The sequence below is a fragment of the Dendropsophus ebraccatus genome, chromosome 6 (assembly GCF_027789765.1).
Source record: "Dendropsophus ebraccatus isolate aDenEbr1 chromosome 6, aDenEbr1.pat, whole genome shotgun sequence".
NCBI lineage: Eukaryota > Metazoa > Chordata > Amphibia > Anura > Hylidae > Dendropsophus > Dendropsophus ebraccatus.
The window spans coordinates 26,578,444-26,599,318 of NC_091459.1; the positions used below are offsets into that span (position 1 = coordinate 26,578,444).

General features: G+C 40.4%; 1 protein-coding gene across 1 annotated transcript in view; it reads left to right on the plus strand.

The window, feature by feature from the left end:
* Positions 1-16,957, plus strand: part of ZNF292 (zinc finger protein 292) — a 39,087-nt gene extending 22,130 nt beyond the window's left edge. Inside the window, exons 3-8 of the mRNA XM_069974721.1 lie at positions 1,258-1,336; positions 2,545-2,680; positions 6,320-6,522; positions 7,268-7,404; positions 8,172-8,313; positions 9,561-16,957. Coding sequence (XP_069830822.1) covers positions 1,258-1,336; positions 2,545-2,680; positions 6,320-6,522; positions 7,268-7,404; positions 8,172-8,313; positions 9,561-16,583 — 7,720 coding nt within the window. The 3' untranslated portion in view covers positions 16,584-16,957. The remainder of the gene's footprint in view (positions 1-1,257; positions 1,337-2,544; positions 2,681-6,319; positions 6,523-7,267; positions 7,405-8,171; positions 8,314-9,560) is intronic.
* Positions 16,958-20,875: the final 3,918 nt, after the last annotated feature.

Genomic DNA, 20,875 nt, shown 5'->3' on the forward strand with positions numbered 1-20,875 from the left:
GACCGAGCCAGTCTCCAGTAAGTCAGGTTATTTGGAGATGATATTAATTATGATTTATAATCTGATTTTGTAAGGTTAGGGCTTGGCGATCAAGTGATAATGCCATTTCAACCAACCACGATTCTGACTTTCATCAGAATTATGATTTTGCTATTAGCCCCGCACCATAGAGAGGGCTAATATCTGTCTGGCAGTGTGGCAAATTGAAGAAAGAGGCTGGAGAGGTGGACGTTGCCTCGCACAATCTAATATCGGGAGCACTGGCAAGAGGAGGGAGAAGCAGCCGCATCCAGATTTAACTTATGCAGAAGAGTAGCTGGTGCAGGTACCTGCTCAGAAACTACACTACAGATAACACAAAGTGAAAAAGTCTACTAAATATAGTACTTATACTATACCATAGTATAGTTATCCCTGTGTGATGATTTTGATTTTACATAGGGCTGCAGGAAACGTTGTACTACACTATCTATACGCTATTACCTTACACTACAGATAACACACTGATAACTGAGTATAGATGACTTTGGGTTTGGCTGCTGGTATCACCACAGATTACAGTAGTGATACCAGTCTACCAGTTTGAATGGAGTGGCAGTCAAAATGGCCAAGCACTGTACTATGGGCATGACTGCCACTTTAGTCAGACTGGGGTGAAGCCCCACTGTGTGGGGGGGATATTAGCATTCAGACTCCCACCAATCTCTTGTAGGATTGCTGGAGGTCTGAACGCTCAGGCTCCTACTGATTTCAAACTTTTAACGTCAAGTTTTTAGTTTTTTTTTAAATCAATTGATAATTTTTTTTAAAAATTGATAATTATCCTTGCATTTAAGAAAACTTGAGATTTACATTTTTAGCTTTATCGCCCAGCCAGTAGGTAAGGTTTATTTTCGTAAGGAACATTGATATCTGCAGGCATATTGTTTCTTTTGCCCAGCAATTTATAGTAAAAAAAATTTATAGATGGAACATGCTAATAAAGTTAGCAGTCATTGTGAATAAGTTGTTGGTTTCAGATGTCCGATTAAGCGGCTATGTTAGTCTTTAGATTCGTATACCGAATATCTAATTTAGCATTATTTGTCTGATGTATAAGTAATATGAAAGTAAATTCTATCTAGCTGTCTGCTTTCATCTAGCATATATACTGAACAATTAATAAATTACCTTTTGTAACGCCCACATTATCTGTTTTCTAACTTTTTCTTATACATGATCAAGCTAATGATTTGACTTTTTTCATTTGTTTTTTAGAAGCTGTGTTGAACTTCTGTTATGTTTGCCCCAAGAGTTACCCAGTGATCACTGGGAAAGATTTCAAGGAACAATAAAGGTAAAGTTGTGTGTTTTAAGTTGTAGTTTCTTCAAAGTGTTGGGTGATCCATGTCTGCTACCTTATAGGATGGACAGCAGTGCCTCTTACTCATGTTGATAATGAATTGTTGTATACATGTTCACTATTTTATGCCCTGTACAGACCCTTTTACACTGGCCAATTGAGCACTCCCAGGTGACATGCATCTGACAATGTATTGAATAGGCCACACGAATAATCCAGTAATTTATGCAGCCTGGCCACCCAACTGATTGTAACTTGCGAAGGCACAACAAACAAGTGCCGAACAATGTACTGATAGTCATTTGTGACTTTAGAAACCAATTGGGCATTTATACTGATCTGGAGCCCCCTAATACCTGAAAAAGTAAGGGTATGTTCACACGGAGCAAAAGCGGGGGAATCCCACTTTGGAATACTGTCTGCCTCAGTGTCATGAAGTGTCTCTATGGAAGGGCTCATGCACCACCGCTTTCGTCGCTTTCTGGTCAAAGGATTAACATGTCAATTCTCTGAGTGGCACACTAGTCCTCCCATAGAGGCACTGAGGCAGACTGGATTCCAAAGCGGGATTCCGCCACTTTTGCTCCTTGTGAACATAACCTTACTTAGAGGGCTTAGGATGTTAGCAGCTCTATGTATTGTCTCAACAATGATTGGCTGCAGCAGTGTCCTGGGTCAGAATGAGGAGTGTTGGACTGGATGACTTCACACCAAAAGCTGAAGGGGACCCAAGTAGTTGAATAGGCCTTTTATTTTGTAGCAGCCCAAGCAAAATAGCAAAAATTTTATAAACCCAGAATCCCCTTTCCCCTGTCTGCTGGACCAATGCAGGAGCTTGAACTAATTGAACCCAGTTGGGCACTACCTTGAATCTGACCCTATTCATTGGTGAGAAGGTATGAGCATATAAACTCTCCCAATTAACCTCATGATGCGGCCAATAGCAGCATTCCCTAATTACGCCCTTTTTCTACAACGCGTTTGTGGGGTGCTAATGTCTTTTTTTGCAGCTGCGCCCTCCAATTACACCCGGCCTCCTGTTTCTCAAAAAGACTTTTAGCAGTGCTTTCAGTGACTGATCAATACAGGACACGATGGGAAGGAGAACTGTCTCATTTTAGAAAAATGCCCCATAAATGTTAAAGCTTCTTATATTCAGTTGTTCCAAAATACCATGTTACATTTTTTTTTTACTCTTCCAGGCCGCACATACAAGATTAACTGAAAATGGCAGCCATGAGCTTTTGCTCTTGTACAATATGTCTCAAGAAGATGGTGTGTGGACGGATCCAATGTTGGATAAAATTTTTAATGAAGAAATCCAGGACCCTTATGAGGGTAAGCACTGCCAGGCTTAAACTTTGTAGTTACATGTAGAAGAGATGTTAAAGGGCAGTATCTAACCTGTTGCCATAGGGCACTGAGAATGAAGGTAAATTTTGTAGCTTGATCCTCAATGCCATTTTTGGGAAATAATGTCTGTATTCACTATGGAAAGGAGGTGGTTTGGAGCACTGGGGTTGGGGGCCTCTCAGTGCACCAATCTACCCTGCCATCCTGCCCCTCCTTAATGGGCAGTGCTCTGAAGTGTCATCACTCTGATGCTTATTACTGTAAAACGAATATTCATTAGGTTAGCGAGACAGTTTGGTACACTGAGAGGCGGTAGTTCTGTCCCCAATGCACAAAATCTCCTAATTTGCATAGTAAGTAAAGAAAAGATTTCTTGAAAAAGGCGCTGAGGATCAATGTATTAAAATTGGAGCTTAAAGGACAAGTGCCATGAAAAACTTTTTCTCAGTCATTGAAGCACATTACAAAGTTATATAACTCTGTAATATGCTTCAATCACCAATCTGCCTCCCTTCCCTGTCTTTTCCCCCCTCCACCCCCCAGCAGGAAGTGTAAGAAACTCACACAGACCTAATTACTGTCGTCACCAAGCTCTCCTCTCAGCTTCTTCTTGTGAGATGAGTCATCAGCAGGAGGGCTGCTCTAGCTCCTGTTACACCAGCCTTCCCCCTCCCCCTGCCTTGTCAGGTGACTCAGCTTGCTTAGCTCCGATTGGTTGAAGAACTGCAATCCATCTGAGTCATGTGACTTGCTGAGTCTGTGTGAGTTTCTTACACTTCCTGCTGGGGGGTGGAGGAGAGAAAGGACAGGGAAGGGAGGCAGATATGTGATTGAAGCATATTACAGAGTTATATAACCTTGTAATGTGCTTCAATTACTGAGAAAAAGTTTTTCATGGCACTTGTCCTTTAATTGCAAACCAAGCCTGACCTGGAGAAGAGAGTGGTGCTATCTCAGACTTGTAGGGCTCAACAAGACTTGTAGGGCTCAAAACTTTCTTCCTAATATGCCGCTATTTGCCTTTGATTGTTTAGTTTATCTAGGTTACAGACCACCGTGCTGCTCTAAAAGTGATGGTCTGGCTGGTGCCTGTATAGCTTGTCTGTATAACATTTTAACACAGTGTATATTTACTATGGGTGGGATTCATCAGGAACTGCATCTTACATGCCAGTCTTGAAAAGCCCCCTGTGCACCGTCGGTGACATCTTGGATCTGGCGTAGATTTCACCAACAGTTCACTGCCCGTGCAGTTTGATAAAATCCCAACTATAATTTTATACACCTACATTATAGATATATATACACACCAGCCAGACCACTGCTTTTAGAGCAAAGTGGTGGTTGGTAACCTAGACAACGCGCTGTCGCCAACGGGAGGAAGAGAGCAGCATATCAGGAGGAGACAAAGTTTGCTAAATGAATGAAAAGAGCGGCAAGTTCACTAAATAAATGTGTTTGCAAAAATATTTAACTTGACAATTCTCAATAGTATAACATTATATATTAGCGGAGACTGGATCACCCTTTTAAATTGTGTATTGTGTTTTCTGCAGAGCTTTTTCTCTTGCCTTGGCCCTGTATGAAAGTCTAGCTTTCTAAGCTGCTGTTGATGATTTTCCTTGATCTCACTCGGTTAGATCTGACTGCGTGGGATACCAAGGTCGTAAATATTAGGCAGTCAAACATCATTTCAATTAAAATGATTGCACTTGCGAGCATAAAATATCACGGCTTTCCGTTGATGTAATCTTTAAGTATTGTGTTTCATACATTTGCTTTAAGCTGATATTTTTTAACTCTGCATATTCAGATATGTAAGGTTATAGGCAAAGAGTATTTGTATATTTTATGTAATATCATAGATTACTACAGAATGCGAGACACAGCTTATGTGATAGTTTTATGAGGAAACCAAATCTGCCTACTACCATCACTTCTGGGCTAAGTTTGGTTTTTAATTTAGTCTCACTAAGCCTAGGTAAAAAGTTACTTCAGCAACCAAGATTTTGTGATAAAATGCTGCGTCCATCATATTTTCCTTCAGTTATGTAGCCAGTGGCACAAACATATTTGCAATCTGTGTATCGATAGCATTATTATATAACGATGACCTTTTCATTGGGGATTTTTTTCAGTCTGTATGGTAATGGAGATTTCAGAATTCAACTCTGTTACTGGGTTTCCAAAAAAATACCAAAAAACTCCTAAATGCATATTCATGTCAGTTTTAGTTTCAAAGACTCTTGTTAAATAACAGCGAGGGTTGTACTCGGTCATTCTCACCTGGGCCCTGCTGCTCCTCTACCTCCCGCTCTGATACCGGCGTCCCTGCACATAACGTGCAGGGCTCACGCCTGGCCGCACGCGTGTGTGCGGGGGCACTCTGACGGGACAGGTGAGGGGAGAGGTCGCTCTGATGGGTAAAAAATACCGCAGATACCGTCCTGGCTAAGTTGAGCTCGGTTAACAGACGCCAGTGACTGTATCAGTATTTTTGCGGTATACCGCCCAGCCCTATATGCAGGGCCGTATTTACCACTAGGCACCCGTGGTCCGGTGCCTAAGGCAACAGCTTTCAGGGGGGCAGCACCAGGAAGCAGGGGGGAAGAAAAAAAACTTGTTTTATTTTTTTACGCTTCCACCTCCCCTTCAGACTTGCCAGTAAATCTGGTGCATTTTCAAGGTGGTAGGGGGTCTTTGGGGGAGTGCATGTGGCGGAAACCACGCTACCATTTCTTCCCCACTAGTCATGTGCTGTTACCAGGATTGTTGACCATACACCTATTGGTTACCGCATGACTGGTATCTGCTGCATGTGGTGACGTAAAGTAAATGTGTGAACGCAGCCTTTGGCTGGGTTCACACTATGTATATTTGAGGCTGTATTTGTGAGGCTGTATAGCAACCAAAACCAGGAGTGGATTGAAAACACAGAAAGGCTCTGTTCACATAATGTTGTAATTGAGTGGATGGCCATCATTTAATGGCAAATATTTGCTGTTATTTTAAAACAACGGCTGTGGTATTGAAATAATGGCCGTTATTTACTGTTATATGGCGGCCATCCACTCAATTTCAACATTGTGTGAACAGATCCTTTCTGTGTTTTCAATCCACTCCTGGTTTTGGTTGCTATGAGGACCTGACATGAGGACCAAATACTGCCTGAAATATACATAGTGTGAACCCAGCCTAAGACTGATCAGATATCAATGTGATGGGGAGTAAAGATGGGGCTTCTTAAGGTTTAGTGCCTAGGGCAGCAGCAGCTGTTAATACGGCCCTGCCTATATGAACACTTAAAGTTTTACAGGGTGCACAATTTTTCTTAATTTGTAAGTATAGGTGAGCGAATTTACAGTACAAACAAAGCAAGATGCTTTGTTAACTTTCAATTCAATTCCGCTCTGGGTGCCTGGAAAAGCTGGATCCAGTTAAGACTGTCCTGGCTGATGGACTGACCGCTCAGCCAATCGGTGACTGGAGCAGCATCCCGCCCCAATTACTTACTAGCTGAGCGGCCAGTCCATCATTGGGTAGTGTTTTCTTTACATTTTGCATTTGTTTCCATTTAAATGAAAAGTGTGTCTAATGTGTGCTGTGTGTCTCCCTTTTCTACAGCCGAAGAGCTTTTTCATTCCGAGGGCCCATTACTACTGGAAATGAGAATTAAGCGTCTCCTCAAACTTGGCAAAGTGGCGGCTGCGACGTGCCTGGCAAAGATATGTTCAGAGCACCAAGAAATGAACAAGAAAGGACACTTCAAACAGCTCTACCTGAAATGTCTATGCGCAGCCTCTCCAAATATAAAGCTTATAGAGGAAGTTAGTAGTTTTCTTTTAAGGCACTTTATCCATTTTGCACATTTTTTAAAATATTTAAAATTAACTATAAGTTAAAGGGAACCTGTCACCCCCCGTACCGGGGTGACAGGCTCCCGACCCCCCGTTAGAGACCCCTATACTTACCTCATCCCGCCGGGTCCCGCTTCTGGAGGTGGTCGGGTCCCGGAGATCTCAGCCGCTGCAGCCCGGTGCGCGCGCTGAGAGATGAGTCCAACGCTCATAGAGAATGACAGGAGAGTCCAGCGCTCCGTCATTCTCTATGAGCGTTGGACTCATCTGTCAGCGCGCGCGCCGGGCTGCAGCGGATGAGATCTCCGGGACCCGACCGAATCCAGAAGCGGGACCCGGCGGGATGAGGTAAGTATAGGGGGCTCTAACGGGGGGTCGGGAGCCTGTCACCCCGGCACGGGGGGTGACAGGTTCCCTTTAAATATAAAACTAATTTTCTTTATCTAGTTAGGAAGCATTAAATTTTTAAAGGGAATTTTAAGGGGGTTTCTCATCTGTGCATGTTATCCCCATCTAGTAGAAGAAGCAAAGTCTATGACTGACCACTCATCCATTCAGACTTCTCACATTGCAGTCATGTAATAAGTAGGAAGTTCCTACAGTGATCATACATTTTACTTCATATGCTATAGATATGTGATGACCCCTTTATTGGCTAATATCCTTTAGCTTTGCTTTCACTATCTACTACAGTGTATTGCCTTTGTTTTTTTAGATTGCCAAAGTAGATTGCAAGGATGCATTGGAAATGATCTGCAATCTGGAGTCTGAAGGGGATGAAAAAACATCACTTATATTGTGTGCGGCCTTTCTATCCCGCCAGCTACAGTTTGGAGAAATGTATTGTGCGTGGTAAGTATATAGAAAACTAAGTAAGAAAATTGTGCAGTAATAAGATGACAAAATATTGTTTAGAGGATACGATGTGCCGGACCATAATAATGGATTCGGTGATCAGGACATACGGCAGCTGATCGGTACTGGAAGACTTGAGAATTTTTAATAGTAGTAAATTTCAAATCTCTGGCACTTTCTGGCACCAGTTGATTTGAAAGAAAAATTACTTGCTGAACTACCCCTTTAATGAGTCGGCAAAAATTTAATGCATTATGTGCTTCAGAACATGGCAAACTTGCTGTGTAACTTTACATGGTCTGTTACAGGGCTGAGTTGCTGTGGTTTCTAAGTGCCTCCACTTTTCAGTATTTCCACTCTCAGATGATTGTTTAAGGAAGGATGACATTTCCTAAATTGTCATAGCAGTTGTGGCAAACTACCACGCTAGAGTTCAATGAGTTTCCTATAACAACCGATTCTTCAACAAATGTTTGTAAGGGCAGGTTGGCAGTGACATGCCAGTATATGTAGTTGCAAAAACTTAAGTAAAGTAACTGGTCTGAATTGCCAGCTGCCAGAGGGGGAAGGAGGCTAATTCTGTCCATATCCCACCCCCAGCAGCACAGACTAGCATCAGCCATAGGGAATACATATATATAATTTTTAGATTTTTTTTAGATTGCCAGAAACACTGCAAATTATGTAAAATGTTTTGAAAGGCTGCTAAATACTGTTTTTAAGACACAAAACGTGGTGTTATTAATACCTGTGTATGTTTTTAGGGAATTGACACTGTTTTGGAGCAAGCTGCAGAGAAGAGTTGAACCATCAATACAAGTATATTTAGAAATATGCCGTCAGCTGTCTCAGTTAACGAAAACTGTGTATCACATCTTCTTTCTCATCAAGGTTATCCAATCAGAGGTTAGTCTTATTTTGTTTGCATTTATACCATTGTTTTCAGCAAACATTTTAAAAGCCTGCACTGGTACACTTAAGGTCCTATTACACAAAGCGATTATCGGTTGATAATCATCTTGTGTAATGAAGACAACGAACAACCGACATGCGTGATGTCGGCTGATCGTTCTCCTTCAACACATTAAAAAATCAACAATCACGATAGCAGCGATATGCCGCCGTCGCTCCGCGGAATAGGAGCTACGGCAGCAAACCGCTGCTATCTTCTATGAGTTGCCCAGACGATCTAGCGATCACCCCAGTTTAAGTCTTAATTACCCCCTTTTCCCATTTTTCAAATAAACATAAAAAAAAAACATGTTAGATATTGCTGCATGAGGAATTGTCTGAACTATTGCAATAAAACATTATTGATCCTGCACTGTGATCAGCGTAAACGAAAAATGATACCGATCGCCAGAATTGCATATTTTTGGTCCCATTATCTATCATATAAATTTGAATAAAAAGCAAATAAAATGTCAAATCCACCCAAGTCTGGTGCCGTCAAACGACAGATCATAGTTGAAAAAAAAAATTCTTTGTAGATGAACAAATTACAAGGTTATTGAAGTCTGCATATGGTGATTCAGAACCAAGTTTATTATTTTTGTAAAATTTTCATTTCAACATTGGTAAAAAAAAGTCTATAAACTGCCTTTCCCTTTAATTGTTCTGTACTACAGAATAAATAATACTTTTCAGTGTTACTGCAAAGTGAACAGAGCAAAATCCCTCAACAGATGGGAGCATTGCAGGGTTTTTTCTGTTATGCAGTATTTTTTAATGATAAAATGAATGCTGTTTGCTAAAAATCTTGTACAGGGGGAAAGGGTTTAAATAGTACAAAAAAAAATAACATTAAGCCGCAAAGTACTCATTTTAAAATGAATTACAAAAATAGAGAGAGACAGCTTCAAATTGGGTTGAGGTACTGACCTGAAGAATCAAGATAACATGTAAGTTTGACTGCACGGTAAACAATGTAAAAAAATAGCAAATACTGGCAATACTGTATTTAATTGCCAAAATACCACTTTAAGGTATGTATATTGTGTATTGTATATTGTTATTCTATTGTTTAGCTGTTAACATATTTTAAGATACACATTGTTGCGCTTGGTAACTGTTGAGACTTGTGCAAGATTGCTAAAGCATTTGTTAACAGATTATTAGCCATTTATTTTTTTATTTTTTTGTTACTTTTTCAGACTGAGGCCGCCGGACTTCCAACTTGTATTGAGCTATGTGTACGAGCCCTCCGCTTAGAGTCAAGTGACAATGCTAAGGTTAAAATCTCAATCTGCAAAACAATCTCTTGTTTATTACCTGATGACTTGGAAGTCAAAAGAGCTTGCCAACTTACAGAATTCCTTTTGGAGCCCACTGTGGATGCATACTATGCTGTCGAGATGCTATATAACCAACCAGACCAAAAATATGATGAGGAAAGTCTTCCTGTACCAAACTCTTTACGCTGTGAGTTGTTGCTAGTCTTGAAAACCCGATGGCCATTTGATCCAGAGTTTTGGGACTGGAAAACTTTAAAACGTCAGTGTCTGACCTTAATGGGAGAGGAGGCTTCTATTGTTTCTTCGATTGATGAATTAAATGACAACGAAGCATATGATCAAGTGGATGAGTTCCAAGAGTTGACTAAGGACACTACAGAAAATGGACTTGATTGTTTTAATGACCCCGCTCCTGCTCCTGAGGTCGGTGAAGTAAAGAAAAAGAAGAAACGTATTAAGAAAATTCAAGAGCATGGATACATATCTGCAAGATTTAGAAATTGGCAAGCTTATATGCAGTATTGTGTCTTGTGTGACAAAGAGTTCCTGGGTCACCGAATAATTCGCCATGCACAAAAGCACTGTATAGATGGCATCTATAGCTGTCCAATCTGTGCAAAACAATATACCACTAAAGAAACCTTTATCCCTCATGTAACATTACATGTCAAACAATCCTGCAAAGAGAGACTGGAAACTATGCAGCCTCACAAGAAGTTAGTGAAATTGCCTAAAAAACCTCAACTGTGTAAGAGTAAGAAACCTGTGACTGTTACTAAACAAGAGCGACAAGTTAAGAAAAACACCCTTTACTCTGATGACTTCATAGTTTTTAATGACAATGACAACTCTGATGAAAATGATGACAAAGGTAATCAGTCCGAGAATTTACAGACAGACAAAGACAAGCCAACGTTGGTCAATGAGTTCCCTTGTCCTGTACAGTACTGCAACAAAGTATTCAAATATTTCAAAAACTTAATTGCACATGTGAAGGGTCATAAAGACAGTGAAGAAGCAACACGTTTCCTTGAGATACAGAGCAAGAAAGTAGTGTGCCAGTATTGCCGAAGGCAGTTTGTCAGTCTCACTCACTTAAATGATCATTTGCAAATGCACTGTGGAAGTCAACCTTACATTTGTATACAAATGAAGTGCAAGGCAAGCTTTGACACTTATGCTGACTTGCTAATTCACAGAAAGGAGCATCGGGATTTTAAAGCAAGGTGTATGTTTCCAAAGTGTGGAAGAATATTCTCTGCAGCTTACATGCTCTTTGACCACGAAGCACAACACTACAACACATTCACATGCAAAATCCCTGGCTGTGGAAAGATATATCATTCTGAACTTCAGTTACAACAGCACTTATCTGAACATTCATCAGGGTCTCCAGTGCCAGAGTCTAAAAAGCCTGGGGATCTTCCTCAGATGACAGCAGGTGGCAGTAAATGTGTTAGTGTCAAAGGAAAATCACTACAGAAGTCTAATGCAAATAGAAGCTTTAATGCACTGCCTTTACATTCATCAGATGTTCCCAGTTCTACCATAGCAAAAGACCCTAGTAGGCCTAATGCATCCCTGCTCGACCAGAAAGCTGATCCAGTGAGTTCCGGTGGACTAGAGAATTCTATGCATATACTCAGTCAACTGCTTCCATCTTCTAATGAGGCACTCTCTAATTCGGATTTGTTAAATCAGGTTTTACCAACAGCTTCTGTGGCTCAGAGTATTGTACCTAAAGCAGAAATGTTGGGTCATTCTACTTTTCCAGCAGAGTCTAGAAATATGAAATTGCCATCACTTGTTGAAGGTCTTCACAATATGTTAAGTGAAAATAAACTACTCACCAGTGCAGATCCTGCAGACGAAGCCCTAACGATAGCAAATACAGGTATGGGGGACCAGTGCCTATCGTTGTTTCAAGAAGCAAAAACTTGCATCCAAGGTCAGCCATGTAAAGCTTTATCTAAGGCTGTAAATTCTACTGAAATCAAAATTGAACCAGACCAGCACATAGGTAACATAATGCCGTTTAATGATGCTAACCACACTGCACAGCTGTGTGAAAATAATCTAGTGATGTCGGGATATGAAGACCGTACAAAGGCAGAAAATCTTTTGCCACTTTCACTTGAAACAAGTAATGCGCTCTCAAATGTCTTGCCCCCTGTCAGTGACTCCACCGTGACTCCTGTACCGCCAGCTCCAACTGAAAGGTTTAAATGCAATGTGGAGGGATGCACACGAATATATAATTCTGTCCAGAGCATTGGCAAACACATGAAGAGTACTCACCCTGAACATTATAATTTTTTTAAAACTGAACGCAAGAATAGAAAGAAACGAAAACCTTCACCGCCTGATGAAAAACCTACCTACCTTATACTTGCAGGACCAGGAGGCCAAAATAATTCTAGTTTTCAGTCACCCCTGCAAAATGTAGTTAATCCTAGCTTCTGTAACCAGCTGCAGCATCTACCTAATCCAGTCTTCCCAACACATCTTGGAAACCTAGTTAATCCATTATTGAATCCGGTAGAGACTGTTATATCCCAAGGAATGCCTAAAAATGTGTCAGAAACGCTCTTGGGACCCGAAGTTGGAAATTTGAGTAATGCTACCTTGACATCACAAATAGAAGATTTGGCAAAAGTTTTACCTATGAAGTTTGAAAACGGTTCAGACCCATTTCTTCCTATGCCAACAGAAAACGACCCTCTGCCAGTCATGTCATCTTTAAGTGGAAGTACAATGTTCTCTCAGCTTGGAGGTGGTTCAGATCACGTTCTTGCTGGCAATGAAGCTAATAGCTCTGTCTTTTTGAAAGAAGATGTTGATTCTGAGGCCGCGTTTTCCAAACAGGTTGATGGAACTGAAATGGATGCTAATTTTAATCTTGATAAATCTTCTACAATGCTGTCAAACTCTGCAGATAAACAGAATAGTGCAAACAAAAATAAAGAGCGAAGATCAAAGTGGCCTCGTGCTAAGTGCCCTGCAATTGTCAAAGATGGCAAATTTATCTGCAGCAGATGTTTTAGAGTGTTTTCTAATCCACGTTCTTTGGGTGGCCATTTGTCTAAAAGAGCTGTGTGTAAGCCCCATAATGATTATGACCTTCCTCCAGTAGTTCCACAGAAAGATGGTCAGCCCTCTGTTTTGGCAAGTATGATTCTTGCTTCTAGTCCAAAGCAAAATGTGCAGCCACCTGGACAGACATTTAACCCTGAAATGACAATTAAAGATGAACCCTTTCTGACACCTGTTCACTCCGACACTGATAACACTCAATATTTACAGTGTGGATTTATACATCCTAGCATATCTAGCTATTCACCATCTGGGAACAAAACAAGAAGTCCTGTTAAGCAAAATTTTGAAACCTCAGAAAATATATGCACCAAAATGCTGCCTCCCAAAATACCTTCAGACAGTTGCATTACCACTAGTCATCAGATAAACACAGCCGAAGCTTCGACCGCAATCCCTTCACAGGTCTTGCCGAATAATTACCGGACAGAGCGTGAACCCAGTCTAGAAAACATCAGCATGAGTAACTGTGCTATCAGATCTGGACATCCTGAAATGGAACAAGTAAAGGCAAGTAATATCATCTGTCCCATTCTAACTGGTAATTCAGTAGAAGAAAACAATTGTATTGCCAAACCAGTAAGCAGCGCCCGAGTGTCTGTCATTAGTGGACCCCAGAGCTCTTTAGCCACCCCCAAAAAAAGGAGCAACAGTGCTAAAAGGAAGAAGAAAACAGATGGCCCTGCAGCAGTAGATGCTTCACATGAACTGGCAAAAAATATCTTGGCAGCTGTTGGGGGAAACCTACAAATGGCTTCTGAGATGCAACCAAACTTTATGACCTATGGTTCTGATTTATTGGAAAACCTTGCAAAACATTTGAGCAGTGCTGACAAGGAGTTGTTCATGTCTTGCATCAATGAAAGTCTGAAGGCAAGTTCTGAGACACATGCAGTATCCCAGCTTTCTGCAAAGCAAGAAAAAGACACACTGCAATTTCCTGCCTTCACTTCCGATAATAAAGGAACTGAAAAATTAAATGTCAACACTGACTTTAGGGAAAAGACATTTGAAACCATGGCTCCTGACCCCACTGACATTTACTCTGTTAATAGTAACATTCAGAATATTTGTTCTGCCTTGCCACCGAGTCAGTCTAGTCTTTCTAGCAGCGTGGATGATGAGATAGCTGAGGTCATGAATAGCGTAATATCTACAAACACTGCTTCCAGCCCAACTAACAAAATGAATATACCAATTTGCTCAGTTTCCCCTACCCAGGAAACCAGTGTTAAGTATGATGATCAGGTGTTGGAAATTATGGACTTGGTACAGAAGCTTCAGCTTGTAGATAATGTGATTTGTGAAGGATTAGGAGCAGAAGAGAAATATCCACCTTTTGAAAAGTTACCCATAATGTCTAGTGTAATTGTTCCGAATCCAAGTGTAAATTTATCGTCTGAACAAACACCTGATGCAGCTTCACAGATAGGTGATAAATGTAATGAAAAACCATTTATTTGTCAAGAGGAAAGTTGTAACTATTGCGCAATGACTAAAGATGCTTTGTTCAAACATTATACTAAAGTACATTATTACACAGAAGAAAAACTAGGAGAAATAAAGAAACATCAGCTAAAGTTTGCTCCCTTCAGATGTGTTGTACCTTCATGTACAAAAACATTCACCCGAAACTCTAATCTCCGTGCTCACTGTCAGTCAATGCATCATTTTACCTCTGAACAAATGGTACAATTAAAAATAAAAAGGCCTTATGGTAGGAAATCGGCAAGTGAAGGTATTGACTTGTCTCCTGAAATGCCTAGTGGAAGTCCAGAATTAAAAAAAAGTGAACCATATGAAATTCCTTTAGGAATAACTAAGCAAGAACCTGTAAACCCGAACCCTGATATGTGCCAGGAATTGCCACCAGTAAAACCAGTAGAAGCCCCAAAGGTTGAAGAAATTGGAGAGCCTCTTAACTTGCCGTCTGAGTTGCATTCTGTCTTGATTGATCAAAAAGGCAAAAAAAGACCTAAAATACGCCGGAAACCGAAAGACAAAGAGCATAAGCTTAAAAAGACAATAGAAAAAGATGGCAAGCCCAACCAGGGGTCTACTACATATAAACCCTATAAGTGTGTTCATGAGGGTTGCACTGCAGCTTTTACAATTCAACAAAATTTAATACTTCATTATCAGATTTTCCACAAGTCAGATGCTTCTAAGTTTTCTCTAGAAGATGATCTAAAAGAGGATAGCAATGGACCAATAATGAGAGAGTTCAGGTGTACAGAGACGGATTGCTCTAGAATATTTGCCAGTTTTGCAAGCCTAATACAACATTATGTGAAACTTCATGAGATGGTTGCAGATGAAATTGAAAATGTGATCTCCACTGGTAATATAGGACAATTTAATTGTGATCAAAGCCAGTGTACGGCTACATTTACCACTTGCTCAAATTACATTGAACATCTTGAAGAAATCCATGGCTTAAAAATGAGGACCTTCAAAATGGATGGAGATGAAATGTACAAGTGTGACTGTGAAGGCTGCGATCGTATGTATGCTACTCGGTCGAATTTGCTTCGGCATATTTATATCAAGCACAAAGATAAACACAAGGAACATTTAATCCGGCCAAGAAAAATCTGTATGAATGATCAAGATACCTTTGATGAAAAAAACAAAGTGCCCAAACAAAAGAGTGAAAACGATGTTGATGTTCCTAAAACAAAAAAAAATAAAGTCTGCAGCGGAGAAAAGGGTCTTAAAAGCAAAATCAGTCAAAATGACACAGGGCCATCAACACTTAAGTATGGTAGACATACATACTCCTTAAAAGATAAAGAGGCTGCGTTAGCAGAATGCACAGACACTCGCACAAAGCAGTATCCTTGCATGGTACGCGGTTGTGCATCTGTTGTTGCCAATGAACAGAATATGATTAGACATTACAAGTCTCACAAGCTATCTAGGCCGTTCATTGTAAAGCACAAAAAAGCACTAATTGTATGCAGAAGGACTAGACGCACCAAAGCTAAAGTGGTGTCTCAGTCGTCCAACATGGACGCAAATGAAGACGCTGAAAAACCAGAGGGTACTGAGGGCTCCACCAATGAGACTTTGTTGTCCCAACAAAAACAAGCAGCTTCCACTTTACTTGAAAGTAGTGATGAGTCCACAATTTCAACTTCTCAACAGAGTGAAACTGAAAAGGATGAGATGGATGAACTGACAGAACTTTTTATTTCAAAACTAAGCAATGAAGAAAGCACCAGCTCAGAGAGCCAAGCAAGGACTTCATCCATTGTAGGCAGTGACTTCCAGGAATCAAGTTCTTGTCAGTCTGAACCACAGAGACCTGTAAATGTTGTAAAAAAGACCAATAAGCAAAAGCACGGGACTCCTGTTCGAAAAAGAAAAAATGACGGACGTGAGGAAATACCGCCTACCGAAACTAGTAGCTCGCCTAGCTGTGAGGAGACATTAGTTTCTGATAGTTGTGATGAGCCACCAGCATTTGACTTGGGTTCCTTCAAACCTATGGGATTTGAAGTGTCATTCCTAAAATTCCTAGAAGAATCTGCTGTCATAGGGAAGAAACCTGAAAAGGATAGTGGTAATACTGATACCGACACACAAGCAGAAACAGAGCCGAGTGAAAAAAGACCAAGGCTATCTGTTGATGAGGACTTTGACACCGACATCTACTTACTGTTTTCTAATCCCTCACATTTACCCAACATGGACAATGTAAAAATAGTTTTAAACGAGGCATTCAGTGATTACATTGAACTTGTTGTTAAGCAGCTAAATGAACTGAAACCTGTTGTGATTTTAAAAAAACATGACTTAAGCTGCAATGAACTTCCCAATGTTGCAAAGGAACAAAATGTAGACTAAGATGGTAAAGCCACATAATAGAAAGGTCCTAGTATATTCAAAGCCTGTACATTTATTGTGAACTAGCAACTATCAAGCATGCCATTAAATGTATTTTTATTAGGGTTTTTTGTGAAAGTGACTTAAATTGGCCAAAAAGAAAAAAAAAAAGTCATGGCTTAAGTCATGCAATGTTTTTATTCCATGTTATCCCTATGGGACTAAAGGAAAGAAATTTTACTCGGTTCTGTAAATATTGTTCCAAACCCTCTTTATTTCTATTGATAAATTTTGTCATTTCCACAAATTAACAACTTGTGTATTATGCGTGAGATTTTGATTTATTTACCGGGTTCACTGCTCATGTTTTACAGGATATTTGTACATATTTGGGGGGGGGGGGGAGGTTCTGTTTTTTTTTTTGTTTTGTTTTTTTTTTCCTTTTTGTAAATATCAATGTAACACATTGCTGCCTAAGTCTAAACTATTAAATTACACATTTATATTCGGATTTTAATTTGTTAATCTAGCAATCACATTTTTTAAAGAAAGTTTGTATTGGAATTATTTTGGGTTGCACATTTTATGTAATTACTTATACAGAGCATCTATTGAAAATTTTTAATTGTAAATACTTGAAAACTTGGTTGCATTACATGTGTATAATGCTTATTGCTGCAAACCAGTCTGACCGTACGGTTGACACATGTACAATCATTACAACAAAGTATGGTTCTTTTTCCTTCAACTAGAGATGGATTTAATGGGTGCAGTTTACTGTTAGATGTTTTTACAGTTCGCAATAGACCAGTCAACAGCACCCCCTATGGGTCTGAATAAAATTACATCTGTTTTCCTTGCTTCCCCTTTACCATATAACAGTATGTCCAGTTTTACAGAAATCAGCATAAGTGCAAGGGTTGGTAAAATTGCACTTTGATTAGTTTTAACACTAAAATATAGTCCTTTAACATGCTTACCACTTAGGCCACCTCTTCTAGCTTTACAACTTTATAACATGGAAATAACGGTTACTAAACCCACTAGCTTGTGATATACACTTTAATACTGTTGAATCTGTAACAGCAATGGCCCTTTTTAGAAAAACTAAGTCTTACAAGTTTGCCCCCATTTCCTATTCTTTATAGTTTACATCCTGTGTCTTAAAGGGTATCTCCAGTGTTTTTTGTTTTTTTTTGGGGGGGGAGGGAGGGATATTACTATTGTGCAGATAGTGGGATGGGCTTCCAAGCGTCAAGTCGCACTCTCCACGGCGTCTCCATAGCTCTAGTCTTCAGCGCAAGACACAGCTTAGTGTAAGAGTACTATTACACGGGCCAACTATGGCCGGATCATTTTAGTAAACGAGCGCTGATCTGCTATATCTGTGCTCGTTTACTGGACCTATTAGATGGCCCAATAATCGGGTAGTAAGGGCTGCATGGACTTTGTTAGCGATGTCCATGCATCCTTTGCCCAAACATCTTACCGCTTGCTTCTCGCTTTTGGTCTGACAGGCCGCTTAGACAATGCAGCTGCCTGACGGGAAGCTGCGGAGCACAGGAGAGAAGACCGGGTGTGGGAAGAGGTAAGGTGTCAGGTGTTTGGGGATTCCTCAGCCGTTGGCTGCTCATCACTATTGCACATAGTGATGCGTGGTAGTCGCCCGACAATTTTAGGTCCAAACGTAAAACAACGATCAGCTGATGTCGGTCATCGGCCGATCATTGTTTCTATTACTCAGAGCAATAATCGTCCAAATCGGGCCGATTATCGCTCCACGTAATAGGTTCCTAACTCTATGGTGCTGGGTCTCATGCTGGAGATGCCAGTGAAACAACAGGCATTCAGAAGCATGATAGGAAAACTTTCACAAAACTGACCCCTGCTACTGGAGAGTTGTAGCCTTTTAAAGGGAACCTGTCACCCCCCGTGCCGGGGCAGAGCCCGGCCAACAACCCCAAATCCTTATATTTAACCTGTGCACGAAGTCCCACTCCCGCAGCCGAGATATCACCGTCAGAAGCCCGGCGCACACGCATCAGAGATGGGTCCGACGCTCATAAAGAATGAATGGAGCGTCATTCTCTATGAGCGTCTGACTCGTCTCTGATGCGCGTGCTGGGCTTCCGACGGTGATATCTTGGCTCCAGGAGCAAGACTTCGTGTGCGGGGTAAGTCTCTAGCGGGGGGGGTTGACAAAGCTCTGCCCCGGAATGGGGGTTGACAGGTTCCCTTTTAAGTTTTTGTTTATTCAAAGTGTTTAACTGCTGGACTTCAGATCAGAAGGTTTTTGTTTTTTTTAACCAGGCTCTCTTAATCACAAGGCCATGCTTACATAGAGGGAGTTTGCAGACGTAAATTCCGGTTTGTATTTTCTGTGAAATCAGCAGCTCAAGCTCAGGGTATTTTTCTCACTACTTTGCAACTGCTACAGCTAGATTCATATGCAGATTAGCATCATTAAATTTCAGTCAGCTAAACCATGGCTTTTTAGTGTTGAATCCACACGAAGGTGAATATGCTGCAGATTATAAAATCCATGGTGTGCTCTTTAATCCACACAGTTTTTTTTTCCTGTTGTGTTAAGAGGGAATAAAACAAACAACAAAACCTATCATGCGCCAGCAGATTTGCAAATGGCTCTGTTAACATGGGCTGAAGTGAAAGTATTTGCTAAAGGAAGCTGAAAATACAGATTTTACCTGCTGGTAGACTTCTGCAGTTAATCGCTAGTATACTTTATCCAAATGTCAGTGCAATAACAGTGCACTTTACATGACCAGTTTAAAGAAAGTATTCTACAAAGCAGCATACGTTATCAAATTTTAAATACCAGATTAAATTATTACGGTCACAGGGTTGGTCTTGAGCTGTTACCTGTTAATGAATTTTAGAGCAGAGTCCCAGCAGAGGTAATTGTATAATGCTGGGGGCCACAGAACACCCATGCTCAATTTTTACATGAAATGAAAGTATGCAGTACAAACTGTGTGTCACTGTGTTACGGGAACCTTATGTGAATGTCCTGGAACATTTATAGTTGTGTGGAGCAATGTATATATTTCAGGTGATTTGTGAAGTAGCCCAGTGTTGCCTTAAATAAAAGTTAAATTTTTATAGACTTATTTGGTCATTCAGTTTTGCACATTTTATTTTATTTTTAGCTGGATGGCTGCCCAGGACAATGCAAACTTGGTATATGGTCTATATCTAATCACTTTTGCAGTTTTATAGTGGTTGGTTTTTTTGTCCTCCATTGAGGCCATGTTTGCAGCTTGTATTTTTAGCTGTGATAAAAATCAACCGATTTTCATGAATGCATTTTTTTAAATGCATTAAAAACTTTTAAAAGGGAATCTGTCAGCTGTAATTCTTGAAGAGTAAGGAGATGTTACAGCCGGGTGCATTTCAGGAGCTTGGGAAAGTCTGACTTCTTTTTTGCTATGGAAATAAATTACTTTTCTATGTTATAGAAGAACAGCTGAATATATAAAAGAAGTACCATGTGTCTTCTGGCCCAAAAAGCTCACTTAACAGTGTCAGCAGTTTGGAATGCAAGATAAGAGTAAAACACTCATTGTTCCCTGCAGCACTGGCAGTATTGCCAACTATGAATATATCCAGGACAACCCCTTTAACAACTAATGGATTATACAGAAGACTTACTATGGTACTGTTTGTTCATAGTGAAAGTGAAATATGTTTTTGCATGCATTTACACATGGAAACCTGCATGTGAAATATCCTCAAACTACCTGATAAATTAAAGGGAAATAAGTTACTTACCTTCAACCTCGGTTCTATTTTCGTGCTGTTAGCAGTCTAATCTTTATGCTAGTAAGTTTAAATGCACTGGGGTTGGGATTACCGTCCCCAGTGCACAAATATGCCACCGGCTGGTCCTCCTCTAACGAATATTTGTACAGAGGGCTGGTCATGGCAAATCAGTGGGCTGAGGCCTGTAGTCCCACCCCCAGTGTGGGGGTATAATATATATTACGGCACAGAGAATGAAGGTAAGAACATCCTTAACGCTCTGTGCACAATAGGGACATATCAGAAGGTTAAATTCTTGTAACCTATGTATGTATGTATTGTATGTACGGCTGTAAAACACTTTTTAAACGTGTAAAACATGTATTGAATGGACGGCTGTAAAACACTTTTTAAGCAGGGTAAGACAGGTAACTGCTTGGATTGAATATAAACTGTCCAGGGAAAAGCATGGCGCTGGTCCACATGGGGATCAGAGGAGGTACAGTCTCAATATTATTTTAACATTAATGCAAATTTTGGTTTAAAGTGTCACT